This window comes from Dipodomys ordii, unplaced genomic scaffold (genome assembly GCF_000151885.1).
Source record: "Dipodomys ordii isolate 6190 unplaced genomic scaffold, Dord_2.0 Scaffold58, whole genome shotgun sequence".
Taxonomy (NCBI): Eukaryota; Metazoa; Chordata; class Mammalia; order Rodentia; family Heteromyidae; genus Dipodomys; species Dipodomys ordii.
The window spans coordinates 4,925,742-4,949,784 of NW_012267274.1; the positions used below are offsets into that span (position 1 = coordinate 4,925,742).

The window sequence follows — 24,043 nt, forward strand, 5'->3', positions numbered from 1 at the left end:
CCCGGGCGCCGGGCGCCCCGCGCGTCCCCCACCGTCCCATACAGAATTTGGAGCGCTCAGGCCAGAACTGAAGGGAGCCGCGGAGGAGCGAGGTGAAGTGCGGGGTGGCGGGGGCTTCCTGCGGTGGGGAGCCCGGCGCGGGAGGGGTCCCGCCGCTATCCCGCGCGGCTGCGGACCGACGTGGGACCCGCAGTCGGCCTGCTCCAGGCTCCGGCCCCAGCTCCAGCCCCAGCCCCAGCCGGGAAGTCGCCGCCCCGCGCACCTCCGCGGCTTCCACGCAGCCTGGGACGTGCGTCTCACCTCGCCCACGATCCCGTCGTCGTCTTCGTCCTCTTCTTCGTCGCTGTCCTCATCGTCCTCGGTGTCATCCTCCGACTCCTCGTCACGCTGGGCCTGGTCCCCCGGCGGCAGCGGAACCCCACTCCCCACCGCTCGCCGTTTGGCCCTGGACGCCATGCTGCTCCCCACCCTGCGCCTGCGCAAGTTCCAGCGCCTGCCCTTCCGACCAAACCATACTAGTCAAGGGGGAGGAAGGCCGCAAGGAACCTCGCCACGGAGTGCACATCAGCACAGCCTGCTCCATGTCACTCTTCGGTGGTAACTTCACAGTTTTCATTCCAGGCTAGGGTGCTATTTGGAGCTGTTTCTCCTCTTTTCATCCTCTCCCCTCACTCCGTGCACGGCTCCCCCTTTCTTTCGCACAGTGGTTCGATCCATCCAACCAGCTTCCTTCCGCCGCGGTCTGGATGTCAGTGCGCCTGCGCGACCTCCCAGCTGCGAGCTGCGGGGCCGGGTCCCCGGGGCCTGAGCGACGCGCGACCCGGCGTCGGCAGCGTCCCGGAAGTTCAGGCTACCAGTGAAGGGCGGGGCCTTGTCGTCGTCCTGCAGCCCCTGAGGTCTCTTCGCGGGGACCGCGGGACCCTGCCCCTTCCCCCGCCGACCCTGCAGAGTGCGGGCGCTGTGCGTGCGTGCGTGCAGGGCCGCCCTCAGGCGGCGCAGGCCCGGCCTCGGCCTCGCCAGCCCCGCGAGGTAGGTGCCGCTGGCCGCGCACGCGCACCGAGCGATGCGCGACCCCGTGGGGTCCCGGCCCCACCGCCCCCAAGGCCCTCGAGGACGCCGCCTGCCCGGGGCGAGCCTTGGCCGGCGTGGCTGCTCCCGGCCCTGCGGGATGCGCTGCCGACGCCGTGGCCTGCGGTGCTCCCGGGCCAGTGGGGTCGACTTAAGTCGGAGACCTGCGCCCCTCCGGACAGAACTCGAGGGAAAGAGCCGTGGCGGCCGCCAGAAGCGGCCCAGCCCGGTCAGATCCATTCAAGAAACGCTGGATTCTTACTCGAGACTCCTTGATCGCTACTGTCTATACTACAGAAAGTGGGTCTGACAGGCAGATCATCCACAGGTTATCGACTTGCACCTGTTGTGAAGGTTACCCTTTGGAATACAGGATTGTTAGAGAAGATGGCAGGCTTTCTGAGAATGACATCTCTATTTTTTTTTTTTTTGTAAAAAGATGGTCAGGGATCAGATATGTTTTGATTCTAAAAACCCTCGTGAGTGCAGCATGAAAACCTTTCTGCTTCTCATAACATAAAGGAAGATTAGGAGGGGCTGGGAAGGTGGCTCAGTGGCAGAATGCTTGCCTCACATGCATGAGGCCCTGAGTTTGATTCCTCAGCTGGAAGTGGTGCTGTGGCTCGAGTGGTAGAGCGCTAGCCTTGAGCTGAAGAGCTGAGGGACAGCGCCCAGGCCCAGAGTTCAAGCCCCACAATGGACAAATAAATAAAGGTCAGGAGACCCTCAGGCTCCCTGTCAGCCCACACTCTGCATGATGAGATGCATCCTTCTGAAAATGTCTTGGTCTAGTGGGCCATATTGTGGATAGTAATCTTCCTTGACACAGCAGAGTCCACACCGTGGGAGGTGCCTTGAAATAGCCCTTAAAAGCACTCCTGTAATGTACACCTATTAAAAAGCCAGGATCAGAAAAATAACTTTTACAGCACCATGCCACCATGGCAGTATTGTCGCACCAGGGCATCATAGATAAAAGCAATCAATTGACTTATTTTTGAATGTGTAGTTTCAGTGGCATGAGTGCATGCACGCAGTTACACAGCCCTCACCGCCATCCCATTTCCTTAGCTCTCCATCTCAGAAAACTATTCAGTAAACAACTTCTCATTACCTCCTTGTATAGCTACCTGGCAATCACCTTTCTACTTTTCATCTTGAAATTTGATTATGAGCTTCATTTAGGTGAAATCATACAGCACTCTTCCTGTGCCAGCATTTCTCCTTGTTAAGATTACATCATTCCCCTTTGCGCACACACTTCATTATCAACCTGTCTATGGACCTTGGATTTGCTCACGTGCTGTTGTGGAGATGAGCACACACAGGGCTTGAGTTCAAGCTCACTGCCACCCAAAAAGAAATCCAAACAGTGGATTAACAAAACTTTTCTTTGATGGGATAGTCCTAGTTCGTGTCATACTAGTTCTGTCATACAAATAGGGCCATGTTCCTTCTGTCTTGTTCTAGCATCCTTACATCATGTACAAGGGGGCTAGCCACGTGGCCCATGATCTATCCAACAGGAAAAACAGGGAAGGGGGAAACTCACACTTCCTTTCCGTAAGTTGTACACACTGCTTCACCTTCTTCCTGTCAGCCAGAGCCTAACCACCAGGCAACAACAGCTCCATATTTTCATTGAGGTGGTCATATGCCCCAAAGTACAATGGAGTTCCATTTCTGTGAAGAAAGGATCTGGGGATATTTCCAGACAGCTGGCAATCTGCTGCACTGCTAGACCAGTTAAGACTGACAAGGTCTGTTTCCACCTAGGTTTTGCAGCAGTTTGACTCTTCTTTAATAAGACTGTGTGGCTTTATTTTTGTTGTTGTTGTTGGTTGTTGTTGGTCATGAGGCTTGAATTCAGGGCCTGGGTACTATCCCTGAGCTGCTTTTGCTCAAGGGAAGTGCTCTACCACTTGAGCCATAGTGCCACTTCTGGCTTTGAATAGTTTATTGGAGATCAGAGTCTTGTGGACTTTTCTTCCCTGGGCTGGGCTAGCTTCAAATCATGATCCTTAGATCTCCGCCTCCTGAGTAACAAGGATTACAGGCGTGAGCCACTGGTGCCCGACTTCCAACCCACTCTTAAAGCCAGTGTCAGCCAGTGTCACCTCTACAACTTACCCATGCCAGGATCACTTTTGCCTAACCTACCATGGCCTGCAGCCACAGAAGCCCATGGTTCTAATGTGTGGGTCCCATAGCTGCACAATCTTGAATCTTTGGGGGATTCTTTTTTCTCATGAACTCCGAAGGCACCTTTGCTGTACTAGAACTACCTTACACTTCTCTCCTAAGAAGACCCTGGACCTCCTACCACACACTTCTCTCCTGGGGAGACCCTGGAAGACTTCTCACTGTCATGCAGGTCTCAGTGTCACTCCCTCAGAGAGCTCTCCCTGGAGAGGTGATAGCTCCTAGCATCTCACTGTGCCATCTCGTGGCCCTTGTTAGTACTGAGATTACCACTCACACTCCAGCAAACAATGCAGACCTCATTGCCCTAAAGGAGATTTGGGCTTAAGGGATTTGGTTTCTCTGAGTAGTAAACAGAAAACACTGATGGGAGAGACTTGTCTACTGCTACTTGAAAGTATTACTAAACTATCCTTTGAAATCATGGAACGCTGAGAGCCAAGGACTGTGGCGGGACATGGGAAGGGTTCAAACTGCATTCCGTTTTGGCTTTTTAGTATCTATAATAGGTGGCAGCCTTTGTGGGCCCCCCCAGAAGAATTTATGCTTCAGAAAATGCCAAGATTTACTTACCATTAAATGGCATATGGGATCCCTGGAGATTTATTGCAAGTGATGATTGCTTTGTAACACCTGTGAGGAGTAAGAAAGCAGGTCAGAATCCACAGAACATTTGGAAGCTCAGCTCTTAACTCTTTTTTTTTTTTTTTTTGGTCCAGTCATGGCGCCTGAACTCTGGGTCTGGGCGCCGTCCCTCAGCTCTTCAGCTCAAGGCTAACACTCTACCACTTGAGCCACAGCGCCACTTCCTGCTTTTTTCTTTTTGCTTATGTGGTGCTGAGGAATCAAACCCAGGGCCTCATGCATGCAAGGCAAGTGCTCTACCACTGAGCCACCTTCCCAGCCCCGCTCTTAACTCTTGTTAAGGCCTTTGGACTGATTGAGTCAGGCCCACCCATAATTTCTAGGATAATCTCCCTCAATAAAAGCCAAAATACCTTCAGAGAATCCCCTCCCTGAGAATTTGTGAATAACTGGGAACTGCAGCTATGTTCATTAGCTTTTTATAGTTGTGTCCAAAATAACCCAGAGAACAGCTTAAAGGAGGAATTTCTTTGTTCTGGTTCATAGTTCCAGAAGTTTCAGTCCATCAGGGGAGGACATGGAGCCGTAGAGCAGTTCACATGGCAGCTAGGAGAGAGAGAGAGAGAATATTAACGAATGCAGGGAGAATAATAAATGGATGCTGGTGCCAGCTGACTTTTTCCTCCTCCAGTTCCATCCAGGCCCCCAAGCCTGTGTGATTGAGCTTCCCACATTCAGGGCAGGTGCTCTCTCCATAAGATAATCGCCCCTGGCAACCCCTCTACACCCTGGGTGCGTCTCTGTCCAGTCAGTCTAACTGCCAGGATTAACCATCATAGGTCAGTGTGGTGGCACATACCTGTAATCCTGGCAATGGGAAGGCAGAGGCAGAAGGATCACAAGTTCCAGGCCAGCCTGGGCTACGTAGCAAGGCCCTGCCAACCTCCCGCCCCCTCACCCCTCCCCCATCAGTGCAATCATCTAGAGGAAAAAAAAAGACTATGGCTCAGCTAACCTAGCCAAAGTGACATAAAAATGACCATAGTGAGACGGGTGGCCTAATTTCTGGGTGTGAGACATTTTGAGACCTCAGAAAATGGCAAGCCACATTGCCAGGTTCCCAAATCAATCGCTCTAGCACTAGGAAGCAATAATAATTAGAATCTGATTTCATAATTATTTTTTGTTCAGCCAGGTGTGGTTGCTTAAATGCAGAGCAACTCATTCTGAGCCAAGGTGGTCCATAGATAAAATATTTTCCATAGATGTAATATGCTAGGACATAATCAGTAGCAGCATACGAATCTGGCTCCTAGAGTTACATCTTTTTTTTTTTTTTGGGTCCGGTCATGGGGCCTGAACTCTGGGCCTGGGCACTGTCCCCTAACTCTTCAGCTCAAGGCTAGCGCTCTACCACTTGAGCCACAGAGCCACTTCCGGCTTTTTTCTTTTTGCTTGTGTGGTGCTGAGGAATCGAACCCAGGGCCTCAGGCATGCAAGGCAAGCGCTCAGCCCTAGAGTTACATCTTTACTTCTAACCATGTGTTCTGTTAACCCTCGTCAGCCATGGCCTACAATATTAAATACTGATGGGTATAGTGCTGTTATGGGATGATTTGCATCTCAAGCAAAGATCTTCAGTCGCTTTTATTGTGTTCTACCCCTTATTTCAAGTGTAATGTTCATTATTTTCAGAAATTTGGGGTAATCTGAGAAAATAAAAAAAATCACTAATATAGCAGTAAGAAATAAGTACTATTAATTCTTAGGCTTTCATATATATGTTTTCATACTATTTATATAACTGAATCTTGCATTTCATATAATCCATGTAATTAATTTCTTTCTGAATATTTTAATGATTTTTGTGACATTGCACCATGATTTATGTAACCATTCTCTCACTGTAATATTTACATTATTTCCAGCTATTTCTAATAATAAAGAATACCATGCCAATAATCCTAGCTACTCCAACGACTGATATCTGAGGATCATGGACAGAAAAGGCTTTGACTCTTATCTCCAACTAACCATCAAAAAGCTGAGTTGGAGCTGTTGCTTAAATGGTACAGCACAAGCCGTGAGCACAAAAGCTCAGGGACACCACCCAGGCCCTGAGTTCAAGTTCCAGGACTGCCTGCCAACTAACAAAAAAAAAAAAAGGAAGTAAAAAAAAATGCCAAGGTGAACATTTTCATGTTATTTGTACACATTTATCAGTAGTGCTTTCTTATTTATATTTAGAAGTAAAATTGGAGAAAGAAAAAATAAAGCTTTAGAAACATATCAACAAGTCATTCTCCATATTGTAACACTTGGCAACATCTATACACATCTTTTTTTCCTTCCCAGTTCTGATAATTGAACTCAGGGCCTCATACTTGCTAAACAAGCATTCTACCACTTACACCAGGCCCCACTCCAATAAAAATTATTTTGGCGGGGCTGGGAAGGTGGCTCAGTGGTAGAGCGCTTGGCTTGCATGCTTGAGGCCCTGGGTTCGATTCCTCAGTACCACATAAGCAAAAAAGAAAAAAGCCGGGAGTGGAGCTGTGGCTCAAGTGGTAGAGCGCTAGCCTTGAGCTGAATTGCTGAGGGACAGCGCCCAGGCCCAGAGTTCAGGCCCCACGACCGGACCCAAAAAAAAAAAATTATTTTGGCAGATCAAGTTGGTGTAATCATTTTCTAAGTTATCTAGGAACTGGTTAGTACATTTATTATGAAATGAAAATAATCATTTATGCCTTAAAATGTGAGATGGTCATTTGTCTGTTACTAATGCAAGCCAGAATTCGTAGCACTTCTCTGAATGGCGAATGTTTGCACGGGACCCTTGACTTTCGCTAATGGCTTTCATCTGCCTCCCAGGTGATATCAGCTGCTAACATGCTCCCGCTTGACCTTATCAGTGACAGGAGTCTGCAGAAAGAACAGCCAGGAATGCTCAGTCACAGTGAGGGGCCGTTACCTACCTCCTCTCACGCTCTGTCCCCAGAGTCTTTGACATCTAATTAAGACCTGTCTCCTTCCTCTGTCACAGTGCCCATAAAGACAGCCAGGCAATCATGAAAGTTCTTTTACTGAAAGACTCAAAGGAGAATGACTGTGGCCAGGATCCCTACATCAGGGTAAGTGGCAGCACCTCCTCCCACCCCCGCTAAACTAAAGCGCCCTTGTAATGGAGTCCAGGTGTCTGGAACTGGGTGGTAGGGGGCTCGAACTCAGTGGCTGTGGCATGGGATAAATTGTTAGTGTGAGACTATTTCAAAATACATGTGAGTAATCAACACATAGATAACTTAGAAAATTATTTTCTCAGCTTGATTATAACTGATGTGTATTGGAGTGGGGCCTGGTTTACGTGGTGCAATGACACTGACCCTTTGCTTATTTTCAAAACAGTCCTGGCCAGTCCACAACTGCATTGCTTTCATTTGCAGGAATTAGCACTGCATGGACTTCAAGCCACGTTGGTTCCTGTGTTGTCGTTTGAGTTTTTTTCTCTCTCCAGTCTCTCTGAGAAGGTAAGGCCCATGGTTTCTGAGCCCCGTGTTAATGTAAGGTCCTCGCTGACCCATTCTAGCCCATTTTACCACTGGCCGATGCAGACTGCCACACTGCCCTGCCATCTTCCTTCCCTGAGCCACTTCCAGCTCCATGGCGCGGGGCAGATTTATACAGGGCTGGGCCAGCGCCGCCTCAGCGCTCCAGGACCTTTTTATTCATCCTCTCATTCAATCTGTCTGACCTCCGCATGGCAGACTGGAAAGCTGTGTTCCCAGTTTAAAAACTGAAGTTCTGCCGGGTGCCAGTGGCTCACGCCTGTCATCCTAGCTACTCAGGGGGCTGAGATCTGAGCATTGCAGTTCAAAGCCAGCCTGGGCAGGATGGTTCGTGAGACTCTTAACCTCCAATAAACTACTCAGAAAACTGGAAGTGGCCCTGTGGCTCAAGTGGTAGAGTTGGTTTGAGCCAAAGAGCTGAGGGCCAGCACATAGGCCCAGAGTTCAAGCCCCACAACTGACCAAAAATAAAAACAAAAACTGAAGTTCTAGGTTAGGCAACTCAGCCAAGGCCTCTGGCCATTAGAAGTAGGGCTGGACTCCAACCCAGGGCTTTTGTAGTTCTGCCAGGGGTAGGAGTGGCAGATAGTCCAGGAGACAGGCCACTGTCCTGGAAGGCTGAGGGGGTAACCCCATGGTAGAACATTTGCCTGGCATGCATGAGGCTCTTGTTTTGATTCCCCAGCATGGCAAAACACAAGATTCAGTGCCCACAGCTTCTGTGGAATCAGATGTAGAGTGCAGCCCACCATGGCACATGTAAATGTTGGGAAGGACATCATCAGTATTACCTGGGGGACCTTGGGGTGGCATGAACTCTGTCCACTGCCTCAGGCAGGGTGAGGATGCCTGTCCCGTCCCCTGTCCCCCCCTCCCCCGTCCCCCTCCCCCATCCCCCTCTTCCCTCACGCTCATCGCGTGTGGCAGCATCCTGTGAGTTTCTTGCTGGCAGTGCTGCTCCAGTGAACTAGCTCCCCTGGCCCGAGGCCGGGCATAGCTCCTGGCCCGCAGTCAGCACTGGATAAGCGCTGGTGGCGCAGGGTGGAGGTGGGAGGAGCCGAGGTGCCACTCCCCGCACAAGCAGGAGGTACGTGGGATTGTGGTCACAGCTCCTTGGGAGCGGTCATAGGAGGGGCCTCTCTTGCTTTTTGGTGTGCAGCTGTCTCATCCCGAGGATTACGGGGGACTCATCCTTACCAGCCCCAGAGCAGTGGAAGCGGTGGAGCTGTGTCTGGAGAAAGACAGTAAAACTGGAGGTGAGGTGGGCTGCTCTGAGCGCTGGGCTTCCGTTTCCTCTTCTTTCTCCCTCAGACACCAGATCTGCAGGCTGCTGTGCTCTTGCCGGAGGTGTGTGCTGTGCGCTGTGCGCTGCGAGCTGCGGCTGGGGGTCAGGAGCCAGGGCGAAGGCGGGGGTGGGCGTCTCTCCTTGCTTTTGAAATGTTCATTCCCTGGACATTTGTGTCTCCCCTCAGAATGGATGAGGAGCCAGTTTTTCCCTCTGGAAATAGGAGAGTTACCACTTCCCTAATGACAAGAGAGTTTAGCAAAGTATGAGGAATGGCCCATGCCCGCCGCGCCCCTGTGGCCTGCCATCTCATGGACTTTCTTCCTCTCTGCTTCCCTGGCAGTGGTATGCCCAGGCAAGACCCATTCTCCAAACCCCGTTTCAGACGACCTTTCTGAGCTCCACTGAGCAGCCTCTGCGCTAATATTCATGGAGAGCCTGCTGTGCGTCAGGCTCCGAGTTAAATCCTTCATGTGTGTTCCCCTTCAGTATTAGGCACCGATTCACAAGGCGCTGCGCTCCAGGGTGGAGGTATAGCAGGTGTGGGTAGCAGTGTGTAGACTTCAGAGCGCCTTAGGTCTGGGTTCACACAGCCATTCTGACCTTGGCAAGCGTTTGACCTCTGCCGCTCAGTGTCCTTGGCCTTGAACAGGCCTCATAACCCCTGCATTGCAGGCTTGTTCTACTCCCGAGAACCACTGTGGCCAGATTCCCACTCTGCCAGGTGCCGTCCTCAGCCTGCCCCATGAAGTGCGTGCCATGCGTCGAGCCCCTGGGAAGGTGGGCCTGAAACACCCAGGGCACAAAGCTCTCAGGAGCATGCAGTGTCACGCCACGGCTGTGTCCTCGCTGCACAAGCTCGCGTGCTGTAGAGGAGCACGCAGGCAGGCTCCTGGCTCGGGGCAGTGCGTGCGTGACCCACGGTGGCGGCATCATGGTCACTGCGCATGAGGAAGGCGGCCTCGCGTTTCTGTGCTCACAGCCTCCCGTGGAAGAGAACGCTCCGGGCGAGCGTGCCGAGAAGCTCAGAGCTGGAGCCACTTGTTTCCAGCGTGGACAGAGGGAGGCCAGGGCAGCATGCTGTCCTCTCCTAGGGAGCTTCAGGGGCTTCGTCTCAAGAGAGTGAAGCTCATGAAGGAGAAACCCCAGAATGGACACGGCCACTGCTGTCCTGTTTAACAGTTCCAAAAGCATTTCCCATACACTTCCAAACTGATTCCCCCAACCGTCTACCATAGAGGTACTGTGCACCCCATTGTGGGTGAAGAAATGTTGGGGGTGGCCTGACTCGCCCGGCTGACGGGCAGAGCTGGCTCTGCAGACAGGCTTTTATTTTTCTGTCCGAAGCTAGGGCCAGCGCCATCATTGTTGTGCTGTGAGCCTTGGAAAAGGTTGTTCTAGTATGGGTAATTTTCTAATATTACTTAACATTAGTAGGGTAGGGAAGAAGGTGAGAGTGAGTTTCAGGTGGCTGTTTAAAAGGAATTTTAATGTACAGTAGCACAATTGAATTGAGGGTCAAGTTAGGCTCATATCACATTTATAGGCAGGTTAAACTATGTTGTTTCTTTGCCTTCTTCAAGTGTGTGAAACCCCTGTGGCCTTGTAACATTTATATAACCCAACTTCTTTTTTGTTGTTGTTGGTCATGGGGCTTGAACTCAGGGCCTTGGTGCTGTCCCTGAGCTTTTCTATCCAAGATTAGTGCTCTACCACTTTGAGCCACAGCTCCACTTCAGGTTTCTGGTGGTTAACTGGTGATAGGAGTCTTACAGACTTTCTTGCCTGGGCTGGCTTTGAACCGTGAACCTCAAATCTGAGCTTCCTGAGTAGCTAGGATTACAGGCATGAACTCGTAGCACCGGGCTAACCTACCTTCTTTGTAGATCTTCAATCCATATGTAAAGCTCTCTCTTTGTCACTGAATATTTTGTCTGTTAATGAAGGTAAAATATACTATGCCTATTAAACAATAAATAGGCCTTCTCATCTGAGATTAACTTTATTGACTACTTTCAGCTTTACGTCCCAATTTAAACTGATATATTGTTTTATTAGACTGGTTACTTTTTTAGAACCAGTGACTTTTTCTTTAAAGCTTAGATTTTTATCATAATATCACCTTGCAGGTTAATTCTTCAAATTCTGTTTTGTTCTGTTTGCTATACAATGCCAATGCTTGAGATGTCATCTGTGTAAATGAGTAAACTCAGGCAGGCCATGCTGAAACCCTTACCAAAGTGAGTGCTGCCTGCAGATACGGATAATGTGAAAATGGAATTTTAGTTTGAGATGCTATTATCCTTTTTATTATTATCGTTAAGTAATTGTACTAAGAGGTTTCACTTCACATTAGATCGAGTACAATGTGAGATGCTGTTTGTTTGGTTATAATCTGCTTTGCTTATGAAATTCTCAGGACAAATAAAAACTCATGACAAAAATCAGAGTGGCTTCTTTGATATTTGCAGCTCACATCTAGTTTCATGTTTTGCAGCCTGGGAAAAGTCTCTGAAGGAGAACTGGAATGCTAAGCCTGTGTATGTGGTTGGAAATGCTACTGCTTCTCTAGGTAAGGAACTGAAAGGTAGCCCAGCAAGCATAGATGGTCTGGGGCTGGGGGACATGCAGGCTGTCTGCTTCCCAGCTTACGCCGTGGCTGTCAACAGATCGCTTTCCAGGCCACTCGACTTAGGGGGCCTTCCCTGAGAGCTACGGAGACAGACAGTGCTCTCACTACAAGGACACCCAAGAGAGCACCCACACCAGAGGCCACCGCCACAACTACCTCATCTCAGAGATGATACCCGCCCTTCCACCACCTTCCGCTCCATTCACACAGGTGGAAAGGCTGACACGGGCCTGAACCCCAGGGAACACTGGGGGCCACTTTACTTCACCCCAGTTTACATCTGCTCACGTGATGCATGAGTGAGAAGCCGGTGGCGTTTGCACTGCGGCCATCGTTTGTGTAGGCAGTGTATTGAGTGGCTCCTGAGTGGCATGCCCTCAGCCACGTCTCTGCAGGAAGTCTTCCTCGTCAGTGTCCTCAGCAGATTGGCCATGGCTTTCCTGTGTGGAAGAGCCAGAGCCGAGGTCCGTCTGCCTTTTGCTCACGTCACAGCCTCACAGAGTGGCTGGGGCAGCCACTCCCACACCCGAAACGACCTGCATTCATTCCCTTCCCTTCTCCTCAGCCTGGCCATATCTGCACGTAACTCCTTTCCAAGCAGGCCTGTCTCCCTCACAAAACTGGGGCTGTGTGTGTGTGTACTGGTCCTGAGACTTGAACTCAGGACTTAGACACTCCCTAAGCCTCTGTGCTCAAAGGACTAGCTCAACCATGTGAGCCACAGTTCCACTTCTGGCTTTTTAAATTTTTTGGGGGGGGTGGGTTGGTTATGGGGCCTGAACTCTGGGCCTGGGCGCTATCCTTCAGCTCTTTAGCTCAAGGCTAGCACTCTACCACTTGAGCCACAGTGCCACTTCCGGTTTTTTGGTGTTTTCTTGTTTTTTGTTTTATTGGACATAAGAGTCACAGACTTTCCTACCCAGGCTGACTTTGAACCGTGATCCTCAGATCTCAGCCACCTGAGTAGCTAGGATTATAGCTAGAATTACAGATGTGAACCACCGGCACCCGGCTCCTTCTGGATTTTTGTTTGTTCATTGGAGATGAGAGTCTTATAGGCTTCTTTGCTTGGGCTGGCCTCAAACCTCAGTCCTCAGCTCTCAGCCTCCTGAACAGCCAGGATTATAGCCGTGAGCCACCAGTGTCCAGCTTAAAACAAGGGTTTTCTAGAGACTCCTACAAAGCGTGGTAGATCCCAAAAGCTGGCCATCTTCTGACTGGTCAGAAAGTAGCCTTCACTGAGCTCCTTCCCTGCGGCCAGAGTTGGTTTTTCCAGGGCCTCATACAGTCTTAGGTCCACGGGTTTGGTGTTTTCAACTCTTGGAGATGAGTCACGAGGTTCCGAAGGGTGAATCCAGACAAAGTGTCAGGCCAGGACCAGCAGCTCCCTCTCCAGCGGGACATCAGTGAGCTTCCTATTCGACCTGGGTGCAATTTATAAAGCCATTTGCCCTAGGATGTGCACATTTGAAAGCCATATAGAAACAAAAAGACTTTGATAGCCATTTAAGGAAATACATGTCTTTGTTTCTTTCCAGTGAGTAAAATTGGCCTGGATACTGAAGGAGAAAACTCTGGAAATGCAGAAAAGCTTGCGGAGTACATTTGTTCCAGTGAGTATGACCCCAAATGAGACGCACCCAGTGTTCGTTGGTGCCACAGCTGCTAGCTCAGGGTGTGTTCTCAGAGGTGTTCGGGCTCAAGGACTGGAACCTGTGCGTAACGGTGACTATTTACAGTTGTGTGTGTGTGAGAGAGAGTGTGCACGTGTGTGTGAGTGCATGCGAGGCTCGGGCTGCGTCCCTTTCCCTTCTATCCCAAAGGACTTGAGTAACACTTGAGCGACACTCAGAGGAAAACCTGTGGAGACGAGGCTGCGCAGAGGCCACCTGAAGGGCTCCTGAGGACAGCAGAGGCGCCGGCGCTCGCTGCTGCTCTCCCGTCTGAGTGCTTGCTCTCTTCCTCTGAGGAACTGCTTCCTTCTTTAACTCCCCCCAAAATACTTGCTCCCAGGGAAAGATCTGACTCCAGAAGCTCAATGTTGAGCCAAATGTGGAAGAGGGTGTCGAGTGGCACTGGTTTTCAGGTGTTTGTGTTTAAGTGGGAATCAGCTAATTATGGAGTTCTGGGCTGAAGGATACAGAGCAGAGATCCTTGGAGCGCAGGATGGGAAGACGAAGCGTGCTGTGTAGGGCGGGCTTACCCTAGGTTGCATCTGCCTCCCTCCCCTGGGCGCCATTCCAGCTGTGGACTGGGGCTGGCCTGGCCACGCAGGACTGAAGCGGAGTCCTCTTACCGTATGGTACTGAGGAGGAAATCAGGAAGTTGCCCAAGGGCAGGAGGGCCAGGTGTTGTAGGCTTTGCGAGCTGTGTTCTCCATCAAAACTGGTAAAAGCAGCTGTGGCAGGAGAGCAGCTGTAGACAGCACACAGCTCTGGGATTTGGCTCTGACCCAGGAGTGTTATTTGCCAACTTCTTCCCAGAATGATTTTGGCCTCTGCTGGCAGGGTCAGGCGCCGGGGCAGAGTGCTGGCCGCTGACCGTTTCCTCGCCCTTGGGTGATATTACTAGGGTAAGAAGGGAGAGGAGACACCTTCAGAAGGTCTCATGACTTTGAAACAAAAGTAGATGGTTTGGTTTGGGAAAAAAAATTTCAGACCAGGTGAATGGCTTATGCCTGTCACCCAGGAATTGCCTGCCTGGGAGGCTCTGTTCCTGGAGCTGGTGAGCACTCTGGACCTGGGGACAGGTAGTTCTGCATTGGGAAGAAGCAGGCGGCGTGAGCGTGGCGGGGCTTCCGCTGCCACGTGGGTCCCCTTGAGTCTGGCTACAAGTCAGTATTTCCCATAGGCCTCTCCTCAGCTTCCGTAACTTGCGACTGTGTCTCACAGAAGCCCCCTGGTTGTAGTGAGGACTGAGGACAGCCGGCCCCTCTGGAGCTTCCGCTCTGAGGTTGATACATAGCGGCGGCTGTCAGCCCAGAAAGTCGGGTGTCGTGTGGAGGTTGCTTTTAGGTTGCAACCAAGCCTCTTTCCCTTCCCCAGAGGTCAGGTGTGAGGCCGAAGATGCCAGGCCTCTGATCTCAGGGTCCGTTCCTCTGGCTACCAACACCCCTCCTGAAGCGTCACCCCAGGAGTCTAAACCCCCGTCACGTTGGAAAGAGCTTATTATGCTTGAAGTGCTCCTCTCATAGCTGTGCCTCAGCACGTTCTGGGCACTTTAGACGCTGTGTGCCGGGAACTAGGGGCGAAGACTGAATGTGTACTTTCTATCGTATCAGTTTCACGGGTGGATGGATGATCAAAAACAACAACAAGCCGCAAGCAGGGGAGCGTCCTGGTCCTGCTAGTGCCAAATCCCGCACTGCGCACACTGGGAGGGCGTGGCGTCCTGCTGTGTCTCACTGTCTCAGGCAGCTGCTGGGGAGTGGCAGCTCTGTCCACTCTGAGCAAACACCTGACTGAGCGCGGAGAGGGGCCGCCAGCGCGGGGGGGGGGGGGGGGGGCAGCCGCTCCGCACTAGGATGGGCCCAGAGCCTGCGTCTGGCTGCCTCCATAGCTCTTCCGTTTTCTTGCTCTTTATACTTTGTGAAGATCCCAGTCCAAAGTGTGTTCAGCTCTTCTCTGTCAGATGAAGTCAAAGCATCTTTTGAAGTGAAGAAGGCAGGTTTGCAGGTTTTTTTATTTTTTTATTTTTTGCCAGTGCTCAGGGCCTGGGCGTGTCCTTGAGCTGCTTTTACTCAAGGCTAGCACTCTACCACTTGAGACATGGCGCTTCCAGCTTTTTCTGTGTACGTGGTACTAAGGAATCGAACCCAGGGCTTCATGTATGCTAGGCTAGCACTCTACCACTAAGCCACCTTCCCAGCCCCAAAAGCAGGTTCTAAAAGCTCATCCCGCTCACACGTGGGTTTGGGCGTGTGCGCAGTGCTGACCAGTCGCCATGGCAGCATTTAGAGCTGGGCCACATCCTCAGGGCTGTTCTGTAGCCCAAGCACTGCTCTCCAGGGGGACTCAGGGATGTCTCGCTTTGCTCCACTAGGACCTCGCACCAGTATCCTGATTGGGCTATGCTAACAGACAGACACAGTGCCGAGTTTTCTATAGAAACTTCTAAGCTAGTCCTATAGGATACTCTGAAGCTGAAAACATAGCTCAGGAGACTGTAATTTGGGATACAAAATCTTCCCCATTTGCTGGTGACAGCTGCTACCGGGGTGGGTGTTTGTGCCGCCCCGGCCAGGGTTGGCTTTAGCTCAGTTCCTTGTCACATGATTTGCCCCCATGGTCATTGTTCTTACCATCGGCATGGGAGTTTGCTTCAGGGGTCTATGGTGCAAGACACAGCGGGACTGAGAGCAAGCCAACGCCAGGCCTTGTATTTCTAGTGCTGTTTATGAGGACGAAGGGCATGCATTGAACACTATCAATGACTATCTTTTATAAACATTTGCAATGAGTGTAAGGGCAGGTCCTTGCACAAAGTGCCAGCTTTTACAAGGACAAGCATTGGGTTGATAGATGGGAGAACAGTTTGTTTCCCATTTCAGGTCAGAGGCTGGGCTGTACTCAGTTTGATGCCTCGGCTCTGGAAGGAGGCAGAGGGGGGCCTGACTCAGTCCTCATCTAAGGCCCAGAGCCAGCAGGCGGCTCGGCTTGCTATGCCAGCAGGAGTAGGAAGGATCAGCATCACTTCTGAGCTGTCATGTGTCCCGTAACAGATGCGGGACTCATACCGTGGACACTCACCCTTGTCGCTGCTGGGGCACACTGCTCCACGTCCTTCCAAAAGCCTTGGTTACTTCTAATTTATTGCCAGTATGTCTGTAGCTTTGCAGATAGACTATAATAAATCTTCCATTTGTAATTAGTATATCCAAATAAAATTCGACTTGGTTTTAATGATTTTCTCCCCTACTGAACTTTGAAGCTCAATGTTAAAAGCTGAAAATCCATTTCCAGGGCTGTGGTACACAGGCTGATTCCTAGTTATTGCTTATTTATTTTACTTAACTATTATTACTTTGAGCAAGGCATGACTGCAAATATTTAGTGCTATTAACTCCACTGAGATGAATTAATTCAATCTCATAACTCATAGACAGTTCTCCCCCAGGAGAACTGTCTCTTCTAAAGGAAACCTAATTACAATTTAAATGGTAAAGGATAGACGACAGTTACAACTTTCATTAAGGAGACAGAGTCCTAAGAAGGCTGCCGGTCATCATGTGAAATGTCCTCCCACACTTGGGAGTCCCTGCAGCCCGGCGCACCGTGGTTCCCTCAGAATCCTTGGCCTTGATTGCTCATGATGGGCCGTCAAGTGCTCAGAGCACATGGCCTGGGTATGGTTACAGGTCTGCAGACACATAGGTTGCATGCCTAAGTAGCAGGCAGAGTACCTGCCTTGCAAACGTGAACCCCAGTACCACAAGAGAGAGAACGAGACAGAGCGAGAGCGTGCGCGCGCGCATGCCTTTTGGTCTTCAAAATCTGCAGACCCCTCCTCGTCCTGTGCTGGCACTGCAACACGCTTCCCTGCTGCCCTGACTGCCCAGTGTGCCAGGCGCCCCCCGTCTCAGGGCGAGCCGGGCCGTGCGAGAAGCACTGTGCTAGGCATTGGATAGGCCTCGTTGGGTTGAAAATCAGCCAGCATTAACTGTTGCATTGATGTGTTTGGGTTGCGAGGAAAATCCACAGACATCAAGCTTATCTCCAAATGAGTGAGTTGTCTTTGCCTTCATGAAGGGAGATAGCTGCAGTAGATCACCCCTCACTGGGCATATCAGTTTCTCTTCTATGCAGTAGGGCCATGCCTTTCCTGGGAAGTTGGCTGAGCTGGTGACACCTGGCCAGGCTGTGGAAGTAGGCCAGCCTCTGCCCTCTGGGTGCCCTATACCATTGTGCCGTCCACTGTCCAATCTTGTGCACACCGTGACATGACTGAGATCTTAAGCACCACTCCCCACCCCCCGGCCATTCCTACATAGAGATCAGAATAAGAATGAGGAGCTCAGATCCCCTGGCAGACCCCTGGCAGGCCTTTGGGCCTTATTGCCGGATTCTCATAGCTGTTCCAGGAAGAGTTTTGGCCCCTCGCCTCCTGCACGCCTCCTCCCCGTCCTCCCATCATAGGCTGTTAACAGCAGACACACCTCGGCTCAGATGTACTGCAGTGGGTGAAGAACACAGCTTTGAAAAAGGCATCACTGGAAAAGAACCCAGCAGGCCTCATAGTTAACAATCCCCCATCCACTGTGAGCTCTTCTGTTGCCTCTTGTATTTACTTTAAATAAAGGAAACATCCACCCGTGTGCAGTGTTACATGCACTTCAGACAGACAGCCCGCAGCTATTCCTGTGGGTTAGTGCTGCTTCCAGGAGGCGGAACAGAGTAGAGAGAACTTGTTTTGTTTCTTCTGACTGCAGTCACTGGAGACCATGTGTCAGAGAGATGTTAAAGAAGGGGGAAGTTTGTAATGCTGTGGGTGAATGACTCCTGCTAAAATTCCTGGTGTCGGATGGATGGATGTGGGGAAAATGGTTCTTCTCAGTGTTTTCACATTTGGGGGAAATTTTGGCATCTGACAACCCATCAGTTCTGCTGGATGGTATTGTTACAAATGGCTGTTCAAACGCTCACTGCAAGGGCTTAGGGCTGAATGTGCCCTTAGCTTTTCAGTGGCAGTGGGTGGCGGGCACAGACGGTGACACCGGGCCTCGCTGGGGGAGCAGTTGCCAGGGGTCTTGTCTGTTGGGGGCCGCGCTGAGCCACTCGTGGCTGCCAGTTCTCCACTGCCCCGCAGCACGAGCCGCGGCTGAGCCAGGGCTTCCTGCCAGATTCTCACCTTCCCTACTTCAACTGCAGATGTGCGTCCTAAACAGTGGCCGCGAGCCAGGAAGCCACTTCCAGACCAGAGGCATTGCACACGTGCAAATGACAGCACACTTTGGGTGAATTTTACTTCTCACCCACATACCCTGGTATGTCCTTCACGTAACAGCCATCACAGTCAGGCGTGGCAGCTGCTCTTCCAAGCACAGGTGCTGGCACGGAGATGCAGGAGCGGAGCCACGCCGGAGCCCGACTGGCGCGGCCGCTGGGCCGGCAGAGCTCTCACCAAGTCTGGCTGTGTGCTTTCAGGGGAGCCGTCGGCCCTGCCTCTCCTGTTTCCCTGCGGGACCCTCAAGGGAGAGATCCTGCCGAAAATGCTCAAGGACAAAGGTGACTGACTATGTAGACTGGAGATGGGGCGCGCTGAGGCCCAGGGAACTGGAGATGGGGTCCTGAGGCCCAGAGAACATACACAGAGTCACAGAGGCCGGGGCTCCCAGCTTCCGACCTCCCCCACAAGCTGCCCTTGGACCTCATTTCTTGGTGTTTTAAATCTTGTCTGTGTGGGATTCATGGAGTGGCCAAGGACAATCCTGTGTTGGACAAATGCATACTGGCATCATCGGTCCAAACCATGGGTTCAAATCATGGCTTCTTGCCCTCGGTCTTCTATAATGGAGCTGGTCTCAGCGGCTGAGTGGCTTGTTCCTGGAGGTTGTGTCATAGCTGGACCCCTGTCGACAGTGTGCTGGGGGGCGGTGGTGGCTCTCTCACACCCAAGTACACTACAGTCTGTCCCCTGCTTTTGCTTGTGCCCAGGGATTCCTATGGAGAGCATAAATGTCTATCAGACAGTTCCACATCCGGGAATCCGAGAGAACCTGGGCAGCCACTATTCCAAGCAGGTATGTGGTATGTCCAGAAAGGGCTGGCAGGGGGGCCCCCAGGCCAGGCAGAAGGAGCCGCGCGGCTTTCCCACGTGCTTCTCCCACCCCAGCTGTGTGGCACTGAGGAAGTCACCTTTCTGCGTCTGTGAATGAGGAGTGGTTCTGTCTCAGAACCATTCGTAAGGATTAGAGAAGATCATTCAGGCAGAAGTCTTCTTGTGAAGCATGGCTGATCTTACCAGTGCTCTCCGCTGTGTGGGGCTCAGGCTGAGCCGTGCCGCACGGAGCCCACTGCTCCGTCTGGGTTGAGCTTGGGGGGCCTCGAGCAAGGGAGGGGACTGCCTTCCCCATTCCCTTTCCCCTCGCACAGGACCAGGGTGGCCAGGGCTGGCGGAGCTAGGAAGCATCGTCTCTGTCTCTCAAGGAGCGGGTCTCCTTTTCTCTTTTCCCCACAGGGTGTCCCAGCCAGCATCGTGTTTTTCAGTCCCTCTGGCCTTAAATTCAGCCTCAAGTGTATTCAGGAGTTATCTGGTGAAGACATGGATCAAATTAAGGTACGCTGCTCTTTGGGTGTTGATCTTTTCCACGAATGATGCCGGGGTGTATGTGTCAGGTCAGAGGGTCCTTGGCCAGGCAGCTGGCAGGGCCGCGCTGTGGGACTGGAAGGCCCCCGCCCTCACCCACGGCCTCCCTCAGCCTGTCCTCATTTGTGACGCGTAGTCTTCACAGACCAGTGCATGTCCTCCCTGCATGGACTGTCCTGAGGTTGGAAGAGTGACCCCTGGTAAAGCACTGGGGAGAAGGGCATGGTGCCCACACTGGCCCCCTTCCCCTCCCAAATTCCCAGCTGAACACTGCCAGATAGTTTCCTTTTGTAAGCATCCCTGTTCTAAAAGGACTTATATTGGCATTGTTTAGGAACTACACTTGTGAGTCTCCAGTAATCACAGCCCTGGGGTGTCTTAACGGAAATGCCCTTGAACTGCTGCCTGCTGCAAGTGCCCCTCACAGGCCCGTCTCCAGACTGGAGCAGTAGGCTGAGGAATTGTGTCCTGCCCCTGGTCACACCGCTGTGACCCAGGAAGATCCATCACCCCGTCCCAAGGGGCAACTGGGCAGGGGGCAGAGTTCTTCTAGGCATAGCTCAGGCAATTCTCATGTAGGTGTCCAGCAAGACAGGGATGATTGTCCTTTTACAGCCAGGAAACTGAGGCTCAAAGAGGTTAAGCAGTCTGTCCTAGTCAGATAGTGAGTCACTGGGTGCCCAGCTCACCCGTGGGGCCCCGCAGAAGGAAGGTAGCATCAATTCTGCAGTTTGCACACCTAGCGCAGTGAGCACTGTGAGTCATCGGGTTGGGACGCCAGGCTTGGCATACGCTCTGCATGTCACAGGGCACTGTGCTGCTCCAACCCTAAGTCTGCCCCGTGGCATGGATAGAACTTGAGGCCACCCAGGCCCAGCTACCTCCCAGCCCATATTGTCTTCCTGGGGTCCAGTATCGGGAAGACCGGACCCCAGAGAGGATATCTTGTGATCATCTGTAAGTTCCGAGGTAGGAAAAGGCTCAGATCAGACTCACTCTGACCAAGCTGCCGGCCACACACTGTCCTGCTGTCTTCACGGTTGCCATGTGCTGGTCCCATCGTAGGGACTTCTTTAATTTTCTTAAACATAGTATCTTACTGAGGTAGAATTTACCAATTATAACACTTAATTGTCTTACTCGGTGTATACTTCAAAAAATATAAGCCAGTGGTGTTCAGGATAGTCACAAAGTGTGCAACCATCACAACTATTTTCATTCTAGAACAATCATCACCTGAAAAGAAACCGCACCCACCAACAGATACCGCTGTGTACCCCTCAGCCCTAGCAATCACTGATCTGTTTTCTGTCTCTTTATTCGTCCATTCTGGATGGAATCACAGAGTATGTGGCCACACAGGCCTGGGTTCTGCGTTGTTCACCTTGTTGGTCATGCAGCAGTACTTCATTCCTTGCCTGTTCAACCTCCAGTAGAGGAGGATTCAGGAAGCCTACCTTATTCATGGATTGATTACTCAAGGTTTGGTCAAACACAGATAAATTCATCAAAAGAAATTCCCAAATAGTATGCTTTCATTTTCACACACGACACAGCTCAGTGGATGCAGAGACTCTGTCAATCCCACATTGTCAATTGTGCTTAAATCGTGTGATCTGCTGAGTGTTTTTCTGACCTTCATTTTGCAAACATATACAACTCTCAAGCATAAGGTGCCCAAAAAGCAAGGTATTAAATAAAGTGCTCAGTGCTAGTGAAAATTTGAGATTTACTTAAAGGTTGCATTCTATAGACATTAAAGACCTGCATTCCCAGTGCAGTCCTGAGCTCTGAGCACCCGAGTGTGTCTGGTTTCCTGGGTGCTGGGCAGCTTGGAACCACATGCCCAGATTCCAAGCTACCCTATACCACACTTCACTATGCATTCATCGCTGATGGACAGCGAGGTTTTCCATGAATAAGACTGAGTATTAAAACAAGCTTGTGTGGGTGTGCTCTCATTTCTCTTCTAAATCCGAGAGCGAGTCTTGAGCTCTGTTTTACTGAGGATCAGATCAGCCCTTCGGCAGGGTTCCGGAAACAGAAGCAGAGCTGTGTACAGGCTAGGCACTTGCCCTGGCCACCCAGCCCTCTGCCTGTTCTTCCTCCTGGCCTCGCTCTACTGGACCCTGGGGATGGCGTGCGCTCGCTCATGCTGAGATCATGGCTGCCCGCTTCAGATGAGCTGAAGACTTCACACAGGAGCGATGTCCTAACAGAAGAGCTCACACACAGCCCCTGCTAGGTCCTGAAGCCCTGCCGTCCATTCCTTTGCAGTTCATAGCCATCGGCCCCAGCACAGCCCGTGCTCTGGCTGCCGCAGGCCTGCCTGTGAGCTGCACCGCGGAGAGCCCCACGCCGCAAGCCCTGGCCACCGCCATCAAGAAGGCACTGCAGCTCCAAGGCCGTTGCTGAGCGCCTGGGCTTCACCCCAGGCAGCTCTCTTGGCCCTGCTCTTCCCTGAGGCAGTGGCAGTCTCAGGCTCGTGGGAAGCTGCCACTGCCGAACTCCTACCTCAAACCTAAGTGGAAGCATGGAGGTCAGAGAGGCCCAGCCCTGGGGCCCAGCATGCACCTCACTATCCTCCAAGAAGGCTGACACCGAAACCTGGCCCAGGTGCACCCGGGCTTCCAGACCCTGCACCCTGGGATCAAATAAACCATACTGATGGAGTATGCTCACTACTGTGTCTTATTCTCCCTTGTGTGGTTTGCAGTCCAAGCTGTGTTCATGGGGAAATGGCTTTGCACCGAAAACATCAGGCAGCCAACATGTCTGGTATGAAGAGGAAATTTGCTGTGTATGAAGTAGACCGGTGGCTCATGCCTGTCATCTTAGCTACTCAGGACGCTGAGATCTGAGGATCATGGTTCAAAACCAGCCCAGGCAGGAAAATCTATAGGACTCATCTCCAGTAAACCACTAGAAAAGCGGAAGTGGCGCTGTAGTTCAAGCAGTAGAGCACTTGCCTTAAGCTGAAGAGTGTAGGGACAGCGCCCAGGCCAAGTTCAAGCCCTGGACCAAAGAAAAAAAGATCTTGGGGGCTGGGAATGTGGCTTTAGCGGTAGTGCTTGCCTAGCATGCATGAAGCCCTGGGTTCCATTCCTCAGTACTACATACACAGAAAAAGCCAGAAATGGTGCTGTGGCTCAAGTGTTAAGAGTGCTAGCCTTGAACAAAAGCAGCTCAGGGACAGTGCCCAGGCTCTGAATTGAAGCCCCAGGACTGGCAACAACAGCAACAAAAAAGAGCTGTGTGTGAGCTATGGACAGTTGTAATTTGAGTCTAGACCTTCCGCTTGGCGCAGGTCAGTCAGATCAGCGGCTCCTCCAGCACTGGAGACAGAGATGGATTTACCTAGAAATGTACAACCCTGCACAAATGCCCCACATTTTCATTTCCAGTTCTTAAGTGCTAGCCTAGAATGTCTGTCTTTCAGTCCATAAGGGCTGGTGTCAGGAAAGGTCTCTGCATGCTCCCCAGAGCTGGGGCTGGGCCTGTGCTGAGCGCCTCCCACAGGCCCATGTTGGCAAAGGCTGTCCAGGAGCCAGCTCCATTCCTCATGACCTGACACCCAAAACTCACCTCATATCAAACTCAAGTTAGTAGAAGGAACCATCCAGGACCCTTGGCTCTCCAAATCTTGGTGCTGTGGTTGGCACATGGTTGATGTCTGTCCCAGGAGGTTTGGCATGGTGAGAGCCTGGTCCCCACCTGGCACCTGGGAGCTGATGGAAACTTAGGTAAGGCCAGGCCTTGCCGACTGAAGTCAGACAACGAACAAGAAGCACTTGTTTTTGAAAGGCAGGTATGAAGATGGCACAGAGGGACCAGGAAAAGCTGGCAGGAAGCAAGAGTTTAAAATTAAAGTAGGGGGCTGGGAAGGTGGCTTAGTTGTAGAGTGCTTGCCTTGCATGCATGAGGCCCACATAAGCAGAAAAAGTGGGAAGTGGGGCTGTGGCTCCAGTGGTAGAGCGCTGGCCTTGAGCTGAAGAGCTGAGGGGCAGTGCAGAGTTCAAGCCCCTCGACAGACAATAATAATAATGTAGGAACCAGGTGCCAGTGGCTCACATCTGTGTGAGGTCTGAGGATCTTGGCTCAAAACAGTCCTGAGTAGACAAATCTGACGCCCTTATCTCCAGTTAACCAGCAAAAGTCCAGGAGTGGAGGTGAGGTGCAAGGGCTGGAGTGTCAGCCCGACTCTGGTCTACCTCCTGTGCTCTGCTCCCCTCTTGTGTCACGCAGGACCCGGGTGGGCATCTATGGGAGCGGCGGGGAGAGGAGGAAGTGTGAGGTTGGAGGACAGGACACCGGGCGCATGCAACCCCAAGTATTCACCCCAGCAGAGCTCAAAAGGCAAGCGCCTGCGCAGAGGCGAGCAGCGGGGAGCGGGGCCATCTA

At 51.7% G+C, this 24,043-nt stretch overlaps 2 protein-coding genes across 5 annotated transcripts in view; one reads left to right on the forward strand and one right to left on the reverse strand.

Annotated features, from left to right (window-relative positions):
• The window catches only part of Bccip (BRCA2 and CDKN1A interacting protein), an 11,823-nt gene extending 11,341 nt beyond the window's left edge, over positions 1-482 (reverse strand). The window contains exon 1 of the mRNA XM_013021919.1: positions 301-482. Within this exon, the coding sequence (XP_012877373.1) occupies positions 301-456 (156 nt within the window). The 5' untranslated portion in view covers positions 457-482. The remainder of the gene's footprint in view (positions 1-300) is intronic.
• A 37-nt stretch (positions 483-519) lies between these two features.
• Positions 520-22,323, forward strand: Uros (uroporphyrinogen III synthase). 4 transcript variants are annotated; one of them, XM_013021920.1, is made up of 11 exons: positions 770-1,029; positions 6,727-6,811; positions 6,899-6,986; positions 7,299-7,382; positions 8,581-8,677; positions 11,204-11,278; positions 12,877-12,951; positions 18,481-18,561; positions 18,991-19,076; positions 19,514-19,612; positions 21,920-22,323. In XM_013021920.1, exons 3-11 carry the CDS (start codon positions 6,924-6,926, stop codon positions 22,055-22,057), a joined length of 798 nt encoding a protein of 265 aa, XP_012877374.1. In that variant the 5' UTR covers positions 770-1,029; positions 6,727-6,811; positions 6,899-6,923; the 3' UTR covers positions 22,058-22,323. The 4 variants fall into 4 exon arrangements, with proteins under 4 accessions (XP_012877376.1, XP_012877374.1, XP_012877375.1 ...); XM_013021922.1 differs by lacking the exons at positions 770-1,029; positions 6,727-6,811 and adding an exon at positions 520-594; XM_013021921.1 differs by lacking the exon at positions 6,727-6,811.
• The last annotated feature ends 1,720 nt before the right edge of the window (positions 22,324-24,043 follow it).

Excerpts from the sequence above, each read along its gene's own strand:
- Uros (XM_013021922.1), top strand. The coding sequence starts at position 6,924 with ATGAAAGTTCTTTTACTGAAAGACTCAAAGGAGAATGACTGTGGCCAG. Across the intron at positions 7,383-8,580 it reads TCTCCAGTCTCTCTGAGAAG|CTGTCTCATCCCGAGGATTA; the intron begins GTAAGGCCCATG and ends TTTGGTGTGCAG. Across the intron at positions 11,279-12,876 it reads AAATGCTACTGCTTCTCTAG|TGAGTAAAATTGGCCTGGAT; the intron begins GTAAGGAACTGA and ends GTTTCTTTCCAG.